Source organism: Gadus chalcogrammus, chromosome 18, assembly GCF_026213295.1.
Source record: "Gadus chalcogrammus isolate NIFS_2021 chromosome 18, NIFS_Gcha_1.0, whole genome shotgun sequence".
Classification (NCBI taxonomy): Eukaryota; Metazoa; Chordata; class Actinopteri; order Gadiformes; family Gadidae; genus Gadus; species Gadus chalcogrammus.
The window spans coordinates 17275982-17294627 of NC_079429.1; the positions used below are offsets into that span (position 1 = coordinate 17275982).

The following is an 18646-nucleotide window of genomic DNA, read 5'->3' on the forward strand; positions in this document are numbered from 1 at the left end:
AATGTCAACTTCACATTTAAGAAAGACTACTGGGGGCAGTTAATTTCAACATCAACATAAGTTTAGCCTCTTTTTTTTTCACATGTGAATTGGAATTCAAGTGGCCTAAAATATTCCGGTTGGTCAAGTCCAACCTAAGTGATTCTCACTGTTGGCGATAACCTGATTGAAATCAATACGACAAGAACGCATGGATCAAAGAGCGCTTGTTTTAGTCTATCTTCGGAAAATTGTAGTTTCAAACTAGAGGCGATAGAGGTCAGCACAACCGCCGTCTAACCCAATTTTAAACAGTGCTGTCTTTTCCTATGTTCGAAAGGAAGCACCTTTTCATCTCTCCTTGACCCGATGACGTTTTCCTCAAAGGTTAAGGATAGGAGGCATAAAGGATAGGAAATTTGACTATTTGTAGAGGCCCCTGGCAGTAGCTTTTTGAATATCCCACTGAAAATGTAAGTGGGATATTCAAAAAGCTACCGCCAGGTGTCACCATGCGTCAGCTCTAAATAAAAATATATATTTTTGGATTTGTTTTGGGTGAAACCCCGCCCCCTGGTGGCGGAGTTGTTCACTGCAGTAGTTAAGCTACTTTGTCTGTGTCCCGGCTCATTTTGTATCTGTATTTGTATTTCATAACAAACTTATTTCTGCATTAAAAGAACAGAATTCCCTGAAGGGTTCCTTATGATTTAAGTTCATTCACCAACTCCAAAATTGGTTTGTTTGTGTGTGTGTGTGTGTGTGTGTGTGTGTGTGTGTGTGCGTGTGTTTGTGCGTGTGTGTGTGTGTCTGTGTGTCTGTCTGTGTGTGTGTGTGTGTGTGCATGCGTGCGTGTCTGTGTCTGTGTCTGTGTGTGTGTGTGTGTGTGTGTGTGTGTGTGTGTGTGTGTGTGTGTGTGTGTGTGTGTGTGTGTGTGTGTGTGTGTGCTCGCTTTTGTCTGAGTGAATTTGTGTGCACTGTACAGGAAATGTTATTAGCTTTTGAGCGGGCTCTGAGACACTCAATAAACCACTGCGTATCTCTTTCTCTTACTCTCTCGCTCCATTCACTCCTTCCCTCTCCATCTCCCCACCCTTCCCCTCCCTCCATCCTGCTTCTCTTTCACACTGAAAGACGGTACATCCCCATCCAATCATATCTTTCTGCAAGTCCTCCTCCCTGGAGTCTACTTTTAAATGTTTTCCTTTCTACTTTTTATATCGCTCTTTTTTTTATCCAGTTCTCTCATTCAAGAAGTCTTTCAGTCAATATCCAACAAACTTTCTCATCTTTCCTGTATGCATTAATTATTATTTTTATTATTATTATAATTATTAATTTTAGAGCATTGAAACAAGCAGTGCTTCACACGAAGCAACCCACCAAGCAGAGACAGCGCCGCTGACTATCGTGAAACCCTGCACACTACTCGTTATTAATAGCAGCCGGTCTTCCCCTCCCCTGTCCTACATCACAACACAAACACAAACACGACGCATCACAAGCTGTCAGTGTCAGAGGGGGAGCTTCTACAGGGTGTGTGTGTATGTGTGTGTGTGTACCTGTGTGTGTCAGGGATTAAAACTACCAACGTCCCGGGGATGTAATTAATTGTCATCGGGTGGATCAATATTCTCTCTCGGGTCGACCTCGGGACGAAGAGATTTTTGTGGGCCCTGACTTAATTTTTCTGTTTAAGTTTTCAACACTTTCTGCATGTATAATATGAAAAGGTAAATGGAAAAAGGACTGAGCTTCGTTCAATTCAATCAATACAACTCAGTTAATGCAGTCACTAATGGTGGAGTACTGGCAGAAGGTCAAGTAGACCACATTTCTGTGACTAAGGGTGTACTTACGATTTGGGACGGTTCAAAAGGTTTTTCGGGACGATTCCGGGTAGGTAGTACAAAAAGTTAGTTTTAACCCCTGGTGTGTGTGTGTGTGTGTGTGGGCAGATGTAGAAAAGCTGTTACATGCGGATGCTGTTCATCGACTTCAACTCCGCCTTCAACACAGTCATCCCCCAACACCCGGTGAATAAAATCAAAAAATCTAAATCCTCACTTAGCAAGTGGCTACTGCATTTTCTGACCAACAGACCACAGACAGTGAGAAGATAGGTGGGATAAAATCCTCAGAGATGTCCATCATGAACGCCGGGGTCCCCAAGCGGTGTGTCCTGAGCCTGCTTTTGTTCACTCTGATGACTCATGATTGCTGTGCCAGACAAAGCTAAAACCACATCATCAAATTCGCAGACGACACAACTGTAGTGGGCATCATGGGTGCTATTGAGAGCCTCCTTACCGGAAGCCTCTCAGTCTGGTACTGCAGCTGCCCTGCGGCGGACAAGAAGGCACTACAGAGGGTGGTGAGGGCAGCAGAGAAGATCACCAGATCAGCCCAACCATCAATCCAGGACCTGTGCCCGTCCCGCTGCCACAAGAGAGCCACCAGCACCCTCATCAAAGACGCCTCCCACTCAGCACACAAACTGGTCACCCTCCTACCTTTTGGCAAGCGCTACCGCAGCATGCGGTTGCAGGAGTACCAGACTCAGCAACAGCTTTTTGCCACAGGCCATCAGACTCCTTAACTACCTCCAGAACATTCTGTGAAATTTCTAACTATGCTCTTCATATGCAAAATAACTTATTTGCACAATTCAAACATTATATATATCCACCGGCTGGATCCTTCACGGCCCAACGTATCCCAAGATTCATTGCGCGCTGGATTTTTACAGAAATGGCGTCGGATAGAGTGGAAGCGGCAGTTGCAGCAAATTACATATTTAATGACAAAACTATGTAAAAACACTTTTTTATGATAAAATAAAGTTGGGACTACCGGTATTTTAAATTTGTATACATATAACGTTAAACTAATTAACGTTACATTTAACATAATTATTATATAGCGGCTCCATATTTCTCCTCCGCCGTCCGGTTTGAACCGCAGCTGTCAGGGTTGCTAGGTGACAGGAGCGGCGCGTCGTCACGCAAGGTAAAGGGTGTTAACGGCTTGTGACGCAAACCTGAAATGCTCCGTAGGCCAGACCGTCTCATTTAAAAACGTTTGTTCGGCCTTTGCTCCGGCCTTCAGGTTCTACGAAGGCCACACCTTCATAGACCGCGTCCTTCCAAGGATGCGTCCCCTGAATTGAGACCCAGCCAAAGTTATAATGTTGTGTTGATTGATGACCGACTTCAACAATCGTTTGAGAATGAGGAGTGAGGAGCTGAGTCTGACTGACTCGGCTGAGAACCGAGCATTCCATGATTCAATTCACAACAGCCAATCAGCGTTCAAACGGCCAACCGTTCCCTGCAGTGCAGTCCGGAGTGAACCGCAGCATGGAGGAGAAAGTGATTGTTGCTGTTTGCGACTCCCGGAGCTCTATATATAATATAATATAATATATAATATCATGGTCAAAAGCTGTGTGCGCCTCCGCCCTGTCTCGTGGAGACAGGGCTTTGCAGGGTTTGTTGTAGTTACCGGCATTGCTGTGGTTGTCTAATTAATACTTCATTTACTGCCTCTTCCGTGGTCATTACAATATTATGAAAAGACTGTGTCGGAGAACGTTCTCCGACGTCTCTCCCTTTTTCCACAACAAGTAAAGGGACATGCAATGGTGGTTATCTCGGCCATGGTTGAGAATGAATTGGCATGAAGCACCGTTGGCGGGCAAAAGATGTGGCGCCACGAATTCGCCAGATAAAACTTGCAAAGCGATGATGATTTGTCATGCGGCAATACTTGGGCGACAACGCGAACAAGACTTTTAAAAAAAAGTGGTCAGCAAAATAAAGAATATGTTGCCGTTTTTGCACTTGTAAATACTTAATCACGTTTTACTCATTCTTGCATGCAGGTGTCTTCCTTCATAAACAAATAAAAACATTTGGGAGTATGCAAATTATTCTAAAGAGGTCTACTCTCCATGCGCAGCCCCGCCTACCAAGAAAGCCCGCGCAGTGACGAACAGGGGATTCTACCCCCTCGGATTCACACAAGCAAGGCAGGGAAATTGCCGGCAGTGGCAGTATAAAAAAGCCTAATGTGTGTGCACTGTATAGGAAATGTTATCAGCTTTAGATGCAGACTCTGGGACACTCAATAAACCACTGCGTCTCTCTCAGCGTATTCTCTTCTTCCCTCTCCATCTCCCCACCCTTCCTCTCCCTCCATCCTGCTTCTCTTTCAAACTGAAATACGGTACATCAACATCCAATCATATCTTTCTGCAAGTCCTCCTCCCTGGAGTCTACTTTTAAATGTTTACTTTCTTTACTGTTCTTTCGGTATCGCTCTTTTTTTATCCAGTTCTCTCATTCAAGACTTTCAGTCTTGTCCAACCAACATTCTCTTCTTTCCTTTATGCACAATTTATCACTTTTAGATCACTGAGTGTCACACAGAACCATCATAAACTGAAGAATTTGCTGCTATCTTCACAATTTTTTTTTACAAAATACAAGATATTATTCAATCCTCACACGAAGCCACTCACAAAGCAGAGATAGCGACGGTGACTCTCATGAAACCCTGCACACTACACACGTTATTAATAGCAGCCGGTCTTCCCCTCCCCTGTCCTACATCATACAACAAACATCTTAACACCAACACGACGCATCACAAGCTGTCAGTGTCAGAGGGGGAGCTTCTACAAGGTGTGTGTGCGTGTGTGTGTGTAGGCAGATGTGTGTGTTCCCATGGAGGCTGGGTAGAGATGTTAACCAGAAATAAATACTACTTAAATGGATCCTACTTTCCCTCTCAGGGCCATTTCAGATCTATCACTTTTCTACTTCACTATCAACTAACACTTTTCAACACTTCACAGCCTAAAAACGACCGATCACTATACAGAGAGGTTTCCAACTAAAAAACCTATGCTTGATCAATGTTTATTAATATGCTTATACATACTGTATGTATATGTTTAGCGGGCCAATATTTTTCCACCAAGTGTAATTAGCCATTGCAACCATTTTTCAAATATACCCATTAGTGACATCACAAATGGGAGTTTCCACCAAGTATTAATGGTGGCGGACTAAGAGGTGGTATGGTCCACTGGGTAAGCTGGTAGGTTGATCGTTGGGTGGATTCACACCTGCCTGGTTTGGTTCGAACTAAACCAAAGAAACCCCTTGTGCAGACCTTTTGGGCTGGTGTGAATACAAACCATCAAACTCTGGTATGGACCAAACAGCCTGTCCGAGACCAAGCCGGAGAGGTGGTCTCGGTTCGCTTCCAAACTAGCCCTGGTGCGGGTCGCTTGAGATCATACGCCTCTTTAGACGTAGCAGGCTCCTGTAGCCGCGCACATTATGGGAAATATTGTTTGATTAGCGGTAACTCAAGATAAGAAGCACATGCTTATCGAGTTCGATTGGTCCACAGATCAATGTATATCACGCTGGATATCCATGATTGTTTAATTTCTCTTTTCGTTCAGTCTTTCAATCATTTGTCCAATGATTGAACGATCTTTGACCACATGGGTTTGTTTACAAATTCTGGGACTGTTGCGAAAATTGCAATGTGAAAAGGAACCGCACCAAACCGAAAAGCAAACATTGTATTTGGTCCGGACCAAAGACAGCGAACTAAAGGACTTTCCTTGTGTGAATACACCCTATAATATGTATGGTTGAAAAAGTGACACCAACGGGTTGAAGCATATTAATTTCTTATGGTAGAATTTCCTTGTTCTATGATCAGGAAAAATTGAACTAAAAGGCACACTTTGGTAGGCAAAGTTACAGGAAAATGTTTAAGAATAGAATCGTCTTTGTCCTGTGTGCAGTGCTAGTGGCAAGTCACCCTATTGTTACCCACAAGATCTCAGTGACTCTTACATATCGTCACTTTAAATCCCGTGACTGTATTTCTTGAAAAGAGATATAGTAACTGGGGCTAAAGCTAACATTTAATCAGGAAAACCATATTCTTAACTCTGTCTAGAATATCAATGCAGGCCCAACTTCATTGTCTCTCAACAAATGGATCTCCAATACAGTTGGTATGAACATACATCTCTCGTTCTGGCTGGTTTTCATTGCCACTCATTGCAGATGTCAGCAAGCTTCTAACTCTTGTCATTATTCAGCTTAGTCATCGCCGCAAGCATGTCATTCAAGGCCTTTATTAGAGGTGCCTAATACATTGGACCACACTGAAACTGCTTCCACTTCCTCTGTTCCGGGCAATAGGAGCACCCATGTCACTGTAGGCTAAACCCTGCCACCTGCACTCAAACAAATATCTCAGCTAAGCGCCAAATATCTTTGAGTTGATCCAATCATCGTCAAATCATTGCAGATATCATCAACACCAATGCTTCTTCCCAGTGATTAAGCAGAGGAAACACTTTCCGCCTCACCCACTCATCTGAATACAAACAAAGGAAAGGCCTGGTACTAACAGTCGGTTCTGGCCTGGTACTAACAGTCTCTCTTGTGAGATATTTTCAGTCGTGGGAGGGCTAGCTCCTGCTGGATGTCTCGTGGTTTAGCCCTGGTGGACAACAGTGCTCTCATCAACACCACGCAGTCCTTAATCGATTTCCTTCAGCCCTACAGCTGACTGAATGCATGGAGAATCCAGGGACCTCCAGGTCTTCAAAACGACATCCCACCTATCTTCCCAAATCATCAGAACCTCATCACAGACCATGTCACCCCGATTTGGAACGCATCCCAAATCTCTTATACTCAACACTCCGCCGTCTCCCACTTCTGGTAGGCCTTTAATTTTTCGAAGTTTGACGTAACTCAATATCTTATTCTGCCATCACCAGCTTGTCATAAACGTCGATACTGACAAAAAGATAACTGCATTATATCTACCAGCCTCACTTGACGAGGGATTGGTTTTATGTTGGTTTATCCCTCTATCCACAGAGAAGGGAAGCTTGAAACATAGCCTGGTCGGTGCTCTAGGGAGATTTATCTTAAAAAAGGGAAACATTTTGCATCATCACTGTGCTTTCAGCAGGCCACCACAAACATCTCTCAGGTCACCAGTCTGAACCGATTTGTTCTCACAGTGACTGTTTGCCTATAGACCGATACCAAGCAGTTTCATGCACAAAATTCTTCCCAGTAGCACAGCTCATTCATTCAACCAACCATGATAGACATCAATTCAGCACCCCACTGACAGCCACTGCTTTCTCCTAATATCTGCAGGGCTCACAGGAAGGCCTATTCAAATCCTTCTGCATTTCAGATCAAGACGTACTTCAAACTTTCCAATTTACTTGGCTAGTCTGGCTCTCCTTCCAAGTGTTTGCAATATCTCTCCAAGATAGGGACAAGGGAGAACTCTTGATTTTCGGCATTTCTATCCCACATCATTCCACCGGCAGGTATCAATACGAGACTTTCCTCATTGCAACTGTCATGCCATCAATCTGATCAGGGAGTTATCTTCAACCGATATTACAGAATTTAAAAAAAGATCCAGACGAAGAAATATACATGTCAATGAACATGAGCAGCAAGGTTGCCACTCTCAGCAAGGAGGAGACGGGTCAAACTAGCAACCGTCCGGTTAAAAGTCAACCCGCTCTACCTGATGAGCCCCTGTTTAAATACACTGCCGGTTTTATAAAGTAATAATAATATAGGCTAAGTATTGCTATTGGTAATATGTAATACACAGAAACTGTAATTAAGTAGGGATGTAACGATGCATTGTGAATCGGTTAAAACTCAATTTAAATGTGTGAAGATTAAAATCGGTTGAGATAAAAACAGCTACAGTGTGTGTTGATAGTGAAGATCCGTCTGAGCAGCCATGTACGTATTTAATGTTCGCGATTGAGTGTAGGCTTCCTTTAGGACACCTATAGTATAACGCTACGGTGTGTGACAGACGTCATATACAACCTTGCATGGTAAGACGCTCATAACAGTTACAAAACGACAGTACCACAAAAGGATCATAAAGTTGGCGTTGGTTGTAACCAAGGGGAAAACACGCCCCCTTCTTTCCTAAAATCTCCGCCCAAAACAATTTTTTTGTTTGTTTGTTTTGGGCGGAGAACACCATCCACACAGTGTTCGAAAAGCCCAATTTTCGTGCGGAGACTGCAGTCCACCGCTGCCCAGACAGAGCTCCACACACACTGCCCAGACAGAGCTCCACACGTCCACACCCACACCGCTGCCTCTCAGTCAAGACGTCAGACTACGTCTGAAAAGGTTATCTTACATCACGAAAAGAAAGCCATCTGCGTTGGAAGCAGAATGGGAGTCACATTGTGTTTTGAGGAGAATGGCAAAATAATGGAAGGAGAAAATAAAATATGTTTATGTTAGATCGTTTTGATTAGCACCACTTTTATTAAAAAAACAACTAATGCTAATAATACTGATACTAATTTCCCAAATTTTCTTCCCAGCAAAACTACTTTATAAATCTGAGACTTTCTAAAGTTCCTCAAACGTTTTCACTCAATTGCTGCTAAAGAATCCCCACGAAGAATGATGGTTGAATGCAAAAGAAAATGCAGGCGACACATAAAAGGATATATAACACAGATTTTAGATTATAATGAAAGAAATAAAACAGAAGCTAGAATTAGATATAAATTATAATAACAGTTATAATAATAACGAAAACAAATCAAAGGAAGATGGAGTAATTCAACAAAAAACACAAAATAACATGCATATTTATAATTGAAGTAAAATGCTCAGCTATCTAGAAATACTCAGCAAGGATGATTAATTTGGTTTGGCAAAACACAAACTAATGATTATGCATTAGCAACATGATTCACTTGTTTTCGCTGTACTTATCTTCAAAGTAAATGTTTTATGAAGCATTACAGGGGAACAATCTGCTATTTTCTAAAAATGATTATATTATTTTCTATTGTTATTTTCTTTAATGTTTTTCAAAACCACTCCCGGTACAAAACTTAAAACTGACTTGGGCTTTTTAGGTTGACTAAAACTTAGACACAGACAGCAGCTAAGAATACAAAAAGCTAAAAGCAACCCTGTAAAGAAGAATCAATTTCTACACTTACAGTTTCTATCATCACAGTTACAGTTCTTTTTATCATCAGGTTTATGAGGGATTTGTTTTCTTGCCTTTTTTGTTCAGGCTTGTTAGCAATTAATATCCCAACTATGATCAAAAAAAAAAATCAAAACTAGGCTTAGTTTTGACTATAATTCTTATAAATGCACTACTCTTTAACTTCATATTCTTATCTTTGGGCAGTTTTTATAAAAATGTGCTCCTGGTCAGGCATCTTTGATCTTGGCCTTGTGTTTTAAAACCCCCATGGGACTACTCTGAAACAAACTGTAGCATAGCAGCCACTTCACTGTCATGGATCATAACTCATTTTCTCATGTGATGCTGAGTTATACTAGCAAATAACACTATGTTGACTCACTTCTGGGTCTCGATTAAAGGATGAATAACATGAAATGAAATGAGAAGGGTTAAGCAAGGCCAGTGTATGTGACGGAGGAGGCCTTTGATAAACTGCCTGCCAAAGAAATATGAGAATCACTTGGGATTAAAATTGGATGAAGTTGAAATACTGAACTGGCAAGTAGCAAAAACACAGGCAGTGCTGCTCCACTCCAAAATGGGGCCTTGTTCACCTTCTACCAAGTAGAAATCCTTGTTTCCTTTATAAAATGAAAACCAAAAAAGGTAAACGTGGAATTGCGAGCAGCAATCATTACGGATCCAAAGTGGCGATTTAAGATTGACATCCCCGTAGAGACGAACGAAACACCTTCTGGACAGTCTACCATCGAGTGCTTCCCCCATCAGAGAGGTAGAGCAGATTACGCAGCAGTGAGAAAGAAAGAGAGAGCGAGAGATAGAGCAAGACTAGAGCACCGTAGACTGAGAAGGAAAGCGCTTCTCCAGTTCCTTCATGATGGAGTTCATGTTTCCAGTGGGCTGGATCTGAGGAGGCAACGGCACCATCTCTGCCTCTCCTTCGGCCATTCCTCCTCCTACCCCTTCGCCTTCTCTCCCAGCGTCATCCCCTCCTCCTTCTCCTTCTCCACCGCCTCCTCCGCCTACACCCATTTCTATCACCACGTCCAGGGAGTCTATGGAGGCTTGGCCCTTCATGGCTCGCTTGAGGGGGACCGGCTTCTGGTCGATCTGGCTGAACATGTTGGCCACGGACTTCTCGATGGCGGCGATGTTGTGGATGTTCTTCAGGATGCCCTTGCGCTCCCGGCGCGGCTCCTCCTCCTGCGCCGAGGGCAGCGGCGGAGGGGGAGCGCGGAGGGACACGGGCCGCAGGGCGGGGGCCTCCGTCAGGGGGGGCAGGACGAAGGGGGAGGGGCGGTGCCGCGGAGGCGACAGGTGGCCAGGGAGGGGAGGCGGCGGCGGGGGAGGAGGATGGGGAGGGGGAGGAGGGGGAGAGGGAGGGCGAGGGGCTTGGACGGCAGGCACGGAATCCACGTGATTTGTGTGGGACGACGTGGTCGCGGGAGGACGAGGAGGAGGGGGTGGTGGGGAGGCGGGGGAGGGAGGGGTAGAGGGGCAGGGGGGTGGAGGAGATGAGGGATGGGGAGGCGGGGAATAAGAAGGAGGCGGAGGAGGAGGCGTGCAGGGAGGATCGGGGATGACCTCCAGGTGCACCTGGAACCTCTCATCGGGGCTCTTGCCGGCCGTCGTGCTCGCCCCGAAGCGCCGCAGCACGGGAGGGGTGGGCTTGTGGCTGGGCGGAGGGGTCTCCTCCTCGTCATTCTGGGTGACGACAATACTCGGGGGGCCCTCCCTCCCCGGGCCTGGGCAGGGCCGGTGGGTGGGCGAGTCTCGCCACTGATGCTGGGGGGAATCCGGGAACGAGGCGAGGACGATATCCGACAGGGACCCCCGGGAGTCGCGGCACTGCCTCAGCCTCTTCTCCTGGAGGGCCTGCTGCTCAAAGTGCCGGGCCTGCTCCTTCACCGAAAGCTTGGGCTCCTGGCCGGGACTGCCCACCAGCAGGTCCGAGTACAGCCCGCGGCCGAAGCCGGAGTCCATCCCCGCGTCTTTGCTCTCGCCCAGCTCCGCCTTGAGCCTCTCCAGCTCCCACTGCACGGGGTCCATGACCACCTGCCGGTGCAGGCCGTCAAACACCTCCCGCCGGTGGAGCCTGGAGGGCAGGGTCCAGCTGTGGCCGCCGCCGGCGCCCCAGCCGCTGACGCTGTCGCTGAGGCTGTGGCCCCCCGCGAAGCTGAGGTCCCCCCCGGAGAGGGAGCCGAACCTCCGCCAGGCGCCCCGGAGGCCCTTCCTGGTGGGTTCCCCGAAGGTCCCCTGGAGGTCCCTCCTCCGGCGGCTGCGGCCCCGGGACTCGGGGCTGCTCAGGGTGCGGTCCTCGTGGTACAGAGGGTTCTTGGTCTTCAGGGGGTTCTCGTCGGACAGGAAGGTGATGTTGGACTCGGACTTGGGCAGGTTGTTGAGGACGCCCCCGTTGGCGGTGCACTGGCGGTGCGTGGCGATGGCCCGCGTGGCGAAGTCCGACAGCAGTCGCTGGCGGTCGCCTTCATCCAGGCTGCCCACACTGCCGCCGCCCCCACCACCGCACACGGACCGGCTGGTTACCGGACGGGTGGAGGGACGGAGTGGTGGGTGGATGGACAGATGGGTGGATGGATGGAGGGATGGATGATATATTGATTGGGGAATGGATGGATAGATGGATGGATGAATGGGTGGGAAGGGGTTGGAAATGCAAAAGAAAGGTGGAATAAAGTGAGAATGGTAAAAGTATGAAAAAAGGCAAATGTGTCTTTAAAAACACATTATCAATTCCTAAGATTGAATTATAGTTATTAATACATAATTAAACCGTGATTGAAATTACATTTGATTGAGATTAAGGCACATAACTAAATAAACGCTAGCTACCAGATCACACTACGAAAGTTGAACTACGAAAATTCACAACTTAGCCAGCGCATTCACATACATCGACACTACAAGCTTCAGCAGTGCTTCCTAAAATAGGTCTTCATGCTAAAGGCTTGATGGGTATTCCCCGTGAAGGGGGCTGCATAGCCAACCTTTATAGCCACATAACTATTCTTTGTATCTATTAACTATTAAAACAAGAATATGAATTCAAAGCAACAAAAAATAAATAAAACATCCATCAAGGTGCCACTATCTAAATCCACTATCTACTATCCACTACCTACTATCACAGGCCAGAAACAGAATGTTACTCACTTTTGACTGCATGCCATGTTAAGAGAGACAGAGAGAGAGAGAGAGATAGGTACGAAAATACAGCATGAGCATTCATCTTGTTAAGTTATTCAGGACAGGCCGACCAATTCACAAAAGGAAATGCGAACAACGGTTAGGAATTCTACATGACATTCTGGAAAAAGAGGCCACAGTCAAACAGAACTTTTCCCATTCATAAATGCACAAACACACACCCCCACACACACACACACCGAAGCCTGATTGCATAGGCTGGCTCATAGTCTACTGTGCACACTCAGACACAGAAGAGTGTAATGCAATCACACACGCAGGCACAAAAAGCTGTGTAACTAAGAACATACACTTGGCGAAATTCAATAATTGTATGTAAATTGGAGATAGTATATTCACATACTATCTAGCATATGAAGTACCACTCCTATGGGCTGTGAATGAAGAGAGTGTGTGTGGAGACAGATCAGGAACGGACAGGGATTCGGTGAGGCATGTCCGTTTGATGAGACCCACCGTCTTCCTCAGTGCACTGCTGGGGAAATGGAAATGAACCAAATTGCCTTTTCTGTGTTCGTGTCTGCGTGTTTTGTGTGTCTATGTGCGTGTGCGTGTATTCTGTTCAGATATCGTTTTTTAATACACAAAGTTAGGAGTTTGGTACAAAGAGATGCTATTCGATTTGTGTATAACTCGCTGATACGCAGCGATATTTAATATTGACTTATCCAGAGACGGCTTGCCATAGCCAGTCTTTTGTTGAAATAGATTGACTCAAGTTGGGGCTTTTATCTGTCAATGCCACAAGTGCGTACATTCCACTAGCTGTTCCCGGTGGGGACTGAACCAGCAACCCTGACACGTGGTAGGAGAGCCCCAGGGGTACCTGGATGGATCCAGGGGGTACTCCAAAGAAATCTGTGCTTTACCTTCCAAATGGTAAATGGTAAATGGATTGCTTTATACAGCGCTTTTCTAACCAGCGGCCACTCAAAGCGCTTTACAATATTGCCTAACATTCACCCCTTCATGCACACATTCACACACCAACGGCGTGGTCAACAACGCAAGGCAACCGTCAGCTCGTCAGGAGCAGTTAGGGTGAGACGTCTTGCTCAGGGACACCTCGACAGTCAACCCGCTCTACCTCCTGGGCCACATGACCCGTCCTGTGGCTGACGTACCAGTAATAATTGTATGCAGCCAAGTGTAACAACACTCCCCTTCCGCTGATCAATGACGGGAAACTCACCCACTGAGACATCTACAAACCTTGCTGCTCGTTTTTAGATTTCAGTGAGCTGTCCGTGATGCTGGGGGTACGGTAGGACGTGATTGGTCACAGGGGGCACTCGGTAGGATGTGATTGGTCACAGGGGGCACTCGGTAGGATGTGATTGGTCATAGGGGGCACTCGGTAGGATGGGATTGGTCGAAGGGGGTACTCGGTAGGTACCCACATGTCAGATGACATGAAAGGTTTGTGAACCACTGCTCTACACGTTGAGGCACGAAGGACAGCATATTCACAAAGAGCAACATTTCATTGGTAAACTTATCAAACTTAGTTTGTTAGTCTGACAGCCAGCCAGAGTTCCACCAGCTTACTCGCACCCTTACACACGTCTGGGATTAACCTCACCTTGGAAACCTGAGTCAGCCATTTCATTGGCTGTTAAATGGCCAACTTAACATTTGTATTACATTTAAAGGAATTTTGCTTATGTTTTTATCCAAAGTTACAACCATTTCAATTCATCAATTCATTCACACATCGCAGGGCGTCTTGATCAGGGACACCTCCACACGCTAGGAGGAGTCGGGGATCTAACTAGCAACCATCCGGTAACCAGTCAACCCGCGCTACCTCCTGAGCAACTGTCACCCCACTAAACAGCCTCTTAACACGTGTGGCCCCTGCTGCGGGGCCCCTGGCGTAGTGGTGTGCACTCACATGGCGTTGTCCCCCAGCTCCTCGTAGAGGTTGTTCGCTGTGCCGCGACCGGGTTTGCCCGATGGCAGTGCCATCTGGATGCGGGCGGTTTTGGCACATTCTTCCTGGCGCCTGGAAGCAACAAGCCAGTCAGGGGATTGGGCACTAACTGACCGGCAAAGTACCGGCATTTCAATGACTAGTGTTTTCACAATAAGAGCGTTGTTACTATGTAGTAAAATTGATATCCTCTCAGTCATGCCGTTTAGACAATAAGTTAGGAACTGTACACTAAATTAAAATCTATTCGTGCTTTGTTACATAAAAACAACCATGTGATTTTGTATGTTGTTTGTATAAGCTTTTTTCGCAATCTCCTACATTTTGTGACAAAAAAAACAACATTAATGACTAGGTACTCACTCTTTAAACCTGGTCGCAATGCACATCACAGGATCATGGAGGGAGAGAGAGAGAGAGAGAGAGAGAGAGAGAGAGAGAGAGAGAGAGAGAGAGAGAGAGAGAGAGAGAGAGAGAGAGAGAGAGAGAGAGAGAGAGAGAGAGAGAGAGAGAGAGAGAGAGAAGGTGAAGAGGGGGAGAAAAATAGAACAATTGTTAGGATTCATATATCACAGCAAGATTCCTCATGGTTAACTGTGTTTCTGTGCTGATTTTGAGCATCCCTCTTCATTATAGGCACTTAACAACATTCTGAAAGATTAACGATTCATCCACAGCTCCTCTTATCATCATAACCCCAAACTCCTGCAACTCTCTTCTCCCTGCATTCTAGCCCTCTCCGCTTCCCCCTATCTTCGGTGCCCTCAACACTTTCTTGCCCCCTCTCCTCTCCTCTCTCCTATCCTTTCTCCTTTCCTCTCTCCTCTCTCCTGTCCTCTCTCCTATCCTCTCTCCTCTCTTTTAGCCGCACTCTTGTCCCCTCTCCTCTCTCCTCTCCTCTCTCCTCTTCCCTCCCCTCTCCTCTCCCCTGTCCCCTCTTCTCTCTCTTTCCTCTCTCCTTCCTCTCTCCCTCCTTTCTTCTCTCCGCTCTCCTCTCCTCTCCCCTGTCCCAACTCCTCTCTCCTGGCTCGTGCTGAAGTGGCAGTCCAATTACCTGTTCACTGTGTGTTGGCATTAGCACTTGACCTGTCACAGCGGTAACTGGACAGCCCTTTAGCACTTTTCAAACATATGCCCACGCAAAACGCTGTAGAATTATTGCCTCATATTCACACACGCCTGCATACACCGACGGCTGTGTCAGCCACGCAAGACAAAGCCTTATCCAGGAGGAGCCAAGGATTGAACCAGCAACCTCATGGTCGCCACACAACCTGATCTACCTCATGAGCTACTGCTGCCCTCCTAATGAGCGATGAAAGGCTCATTCAAAGTGCTCACCAATTAATGGAGAAAGTCTTATCTACCATTTTAGATGATGTGTAACTTATCTCCTCTCTCACCATCTCCAGCCTATCTATTGATCTGCATCCTAAGAATTTGTCTTCTCTGCTCAGACGTCTGGAGGACCTCAGTAAAAGCACTGCATATTAATGTGAAGGTCATTCTGGGGGGGGGGCGGAACCCGGGTCGGAAAGCAAAACCACAGAGCACTGGGCGGAGTTACGCCTAGTCTTCATGGGCTTTATTGGAAAACTTGCTGGCCGTTTTCCCGGCCGCAACCCAATCTCACACCAAAATGAAGTTAACTATGTTGATCCACAGTATTAGATTTACAATAACGGCTGTAAACATGTGACATGCCTACGTTTTTTGGCCTATTATTTTCAATAGGCCAACGTCCACGTCCCTTAATGACTGCGCAGGGTTCTCCGACGCCTCTGGTCCTTCCAAAACAGGTTAAGTCTCGTAGTGGGGGTTATCTCGGCCATGGCTGAGAATGAATCGGCAGACAGAAACTTTCTCTTTCATAAAAGGCCCCTCCTCCTACACTCGTGCGAGTGTTTTGAAGTTTGCGCAAATCACTTGCGTCACGCAGTGGAAATATTCGCTTTTGGTATGAATGCACAATTAGATCCATACCTATCCTATTTTTATTAAAGGGAATGAACCCCATAGTATGTTAAAAAATCCCTCCCTTCGGAGTCCTCTTGTGTACTTACTGTCGGTACGTGACGATCACCACCAGGATGGCGGGCACACAGCAGAGGATGATGATGACAGCGAGGGCCAGCAGTGCCCCCTCGGTGTAGCCCACCGTCTGGGTCGCCTTGCGGACCCCGGTCACCACGTCGGGGGTCCGGATCTCCAGGATGCGTCCCCCGGGCGGCAGGTGGAGCTGGAAGTCCTTGTTGATGTCCAGTAGTTTACCGTCCAGGAACCTGAGAACCGACAAACGTTGTTGGTGTGAATATCTTTTTGCCAGCTCATCGCGGGAACAAATGGGTCTCAAGGATGCTCAGGCATCCGTGATGATCTCAAATTATATCTTCTGCTTAGAAAGGAGTCAGTTGAGGTAGTTCGGGACCCCCCCGTTAGAGCTGGTCTATGTGGCCCGGGGAAGGGAAGTCTGGGCCCCCCTGCTGGAGATGCTGCCCCGCGACCCGACCCCGGATAAGCGGTTGAAGATGAGTGATGACTGATGGGGTGATCGTTGCAACTTGCACCACATTATACATTCATGTCAAAAAATATCAATCCATGCTCTGTTCCTCTTGAATTTATCTCATAATGTTTATTCTACTGAAGGATGGGATTTTATTTAACTTTCATGTAGCGTTTGATATTTCTTTTCCTGTTGAGTGCGTTCATTCTGGGCCTTTTATGCATTTCCCGGCTGTAGTTGTGATAAAGTACAGTACACATACACTTGAAGGATGTCTGTTGCAATGTTCAACTTGGGATGTTGAGCAGGAAACTGAACGCCAACAATTTCACAACCCGAAAAAAGTGTGTTTGCGTGTGCACGTGTGTTTGTGTGTGTGTGTGTGTGTGTGTGTGTGTGTGTGTGTGTGTGTGTGTGTGTGTGTGTGTGTGTGTGTGTGTGTGTGTGTGTGTGTGTGTGTGTGTGTGTGTGTAGGTGTGTCTTCACAAACCCAAGAACCACAGACTAAGCTATTCAGCAACTTGTCAGTCTGTCGGTTCAGCAAACAAAGTGCTTGTTTATCCCATGAGACCAAACATTATGTATAAAATAGCAGTCCCCCAATGCACTCCACATTCTGGCACAGCATTTTGTATGCATCTATTTAATAGATCAACGACTACAAAATCCCTCAGGAAAAATGTAGTGTTCCTTTACAAAAAGTCATAGTTTTTCTTGTGTGTTTTACATCAGGACATAAGTAAGATTAGAGGAAATAGAGCATCTAATTCTACCCAAACCGGCAAGATTGAGTTCAAGATAACATCATGTGCCATCAGTAATGAATAACGACACCACCTGCTGTTTAGTGGGTAATACAATGTCCTGCCAAATTTGTCCCATTATGAATAACTGCAGGCATGAAGGGAAGGTAGAAAAGAAAGTTCTTGTTGTTGTTGTTGTCCAAGTGTTTGACAGACAAAGGGAATATTCTGGGTTTGCATGCCTGTGGTAGGTCTAGCTGTAGGCCTTCCTGCTCCAACATGATTCTAAAAAAGAGCAGTGTACTGTCTGTGTCTGTCTATATCAACTAGATACATATTTTCTTTATTTATTCCTTTTTGTCTTTTCTTCTGGTTTCTCATTTTATTTGATGTGTGTCGGTTTCGGACTCTGTATATGTGTATGTCTCTGTTGCTTTTCAGTTTTGTTTTGGATTATTGCTCATTCAAGTGTACCAATGAGTGAAATTAAAAAAAAAGAAATGATAAAATGAAATAAATATCATTCAAAGAAAACATCTAAACAAAAGCCACCAAAGTGTTTGTACTTGTGAAGCTCCTGTCGGGACACCGCCCGGTTGGTGAGGGGGTCGATGGCGTACACCATCAGGTCAGACTTGGAGTAGTCCTCCTGCTCCAGGCCGTCGCCGTGGCGATGGGGCCCGATGGACTCCACAAGGACCTTGGCCCCCGGGATCTGCTCCTGGACGTAGCTCTCCAGGATGCTGGGTGGGGGGGAGAGAGAGAGAGAGAGAGAGAGAGAGAGAGAGAGAGAGAGAGAGAGAGAGAGAGAGAGAGAGAGAGAGAGAGAGAGAGAGAGAGAGAGAGAGAGAGAGAGAGAGAGTTATATATTACTGAGGACTGATTTCAGATAGTTCCACAATTGACACCAGCCAAAATGTTATTTTGGCTGGTGTCAGAGAGTTCAGAAACGACCAAGGAGTTTCAATGTTGAGTCCAAGAAGATTTACAATAGATTCTGAACAAAAGAACACACTGCTGAACAGACGGAACGGCATTTCAATTTCAACCACAGCGGGATGACACACACACACACACACACACACACACACACACACACACACACACACACACACACACACACACACACACACACACACACACACACACACACACACACTTAGCCATTGCTTCAGGTACAACCCATTACATATGCACACATTG

At 46.1% G+C, this 18646-nt stretch overlaps 1 protein-coding gene across 1 annotated transcript in view; it reads right to left on the bottom strand.

The window, feature by feature from the left end:
• Positions 1–18646, bottom strand: part of LOC130371258 (protocadherin-15-like) — a 191955-nt gene that overhangs the window by 30464 nt on the left and 142845 nt on the right. The window contains exons 32-35 of the mRNA XM_056576975.1: positions 18010–18186; positions 16258–16476; positions 14558–14566; positions 14156–14266 (exon numbers count right to left, since the gene is read on the bottom strand). Coding sequence (XP_056432950.1) covers positions 14156–14266; positions 14558–14566; positions 16258–16476; positions 18010–18186 — 516 coding nt within the window. The remainder of the gene's footprint in view (positions 1–14155; positions 14267–14557; positions 14567–16257; positions 16477–18009; positions 18187–18646) is intronic.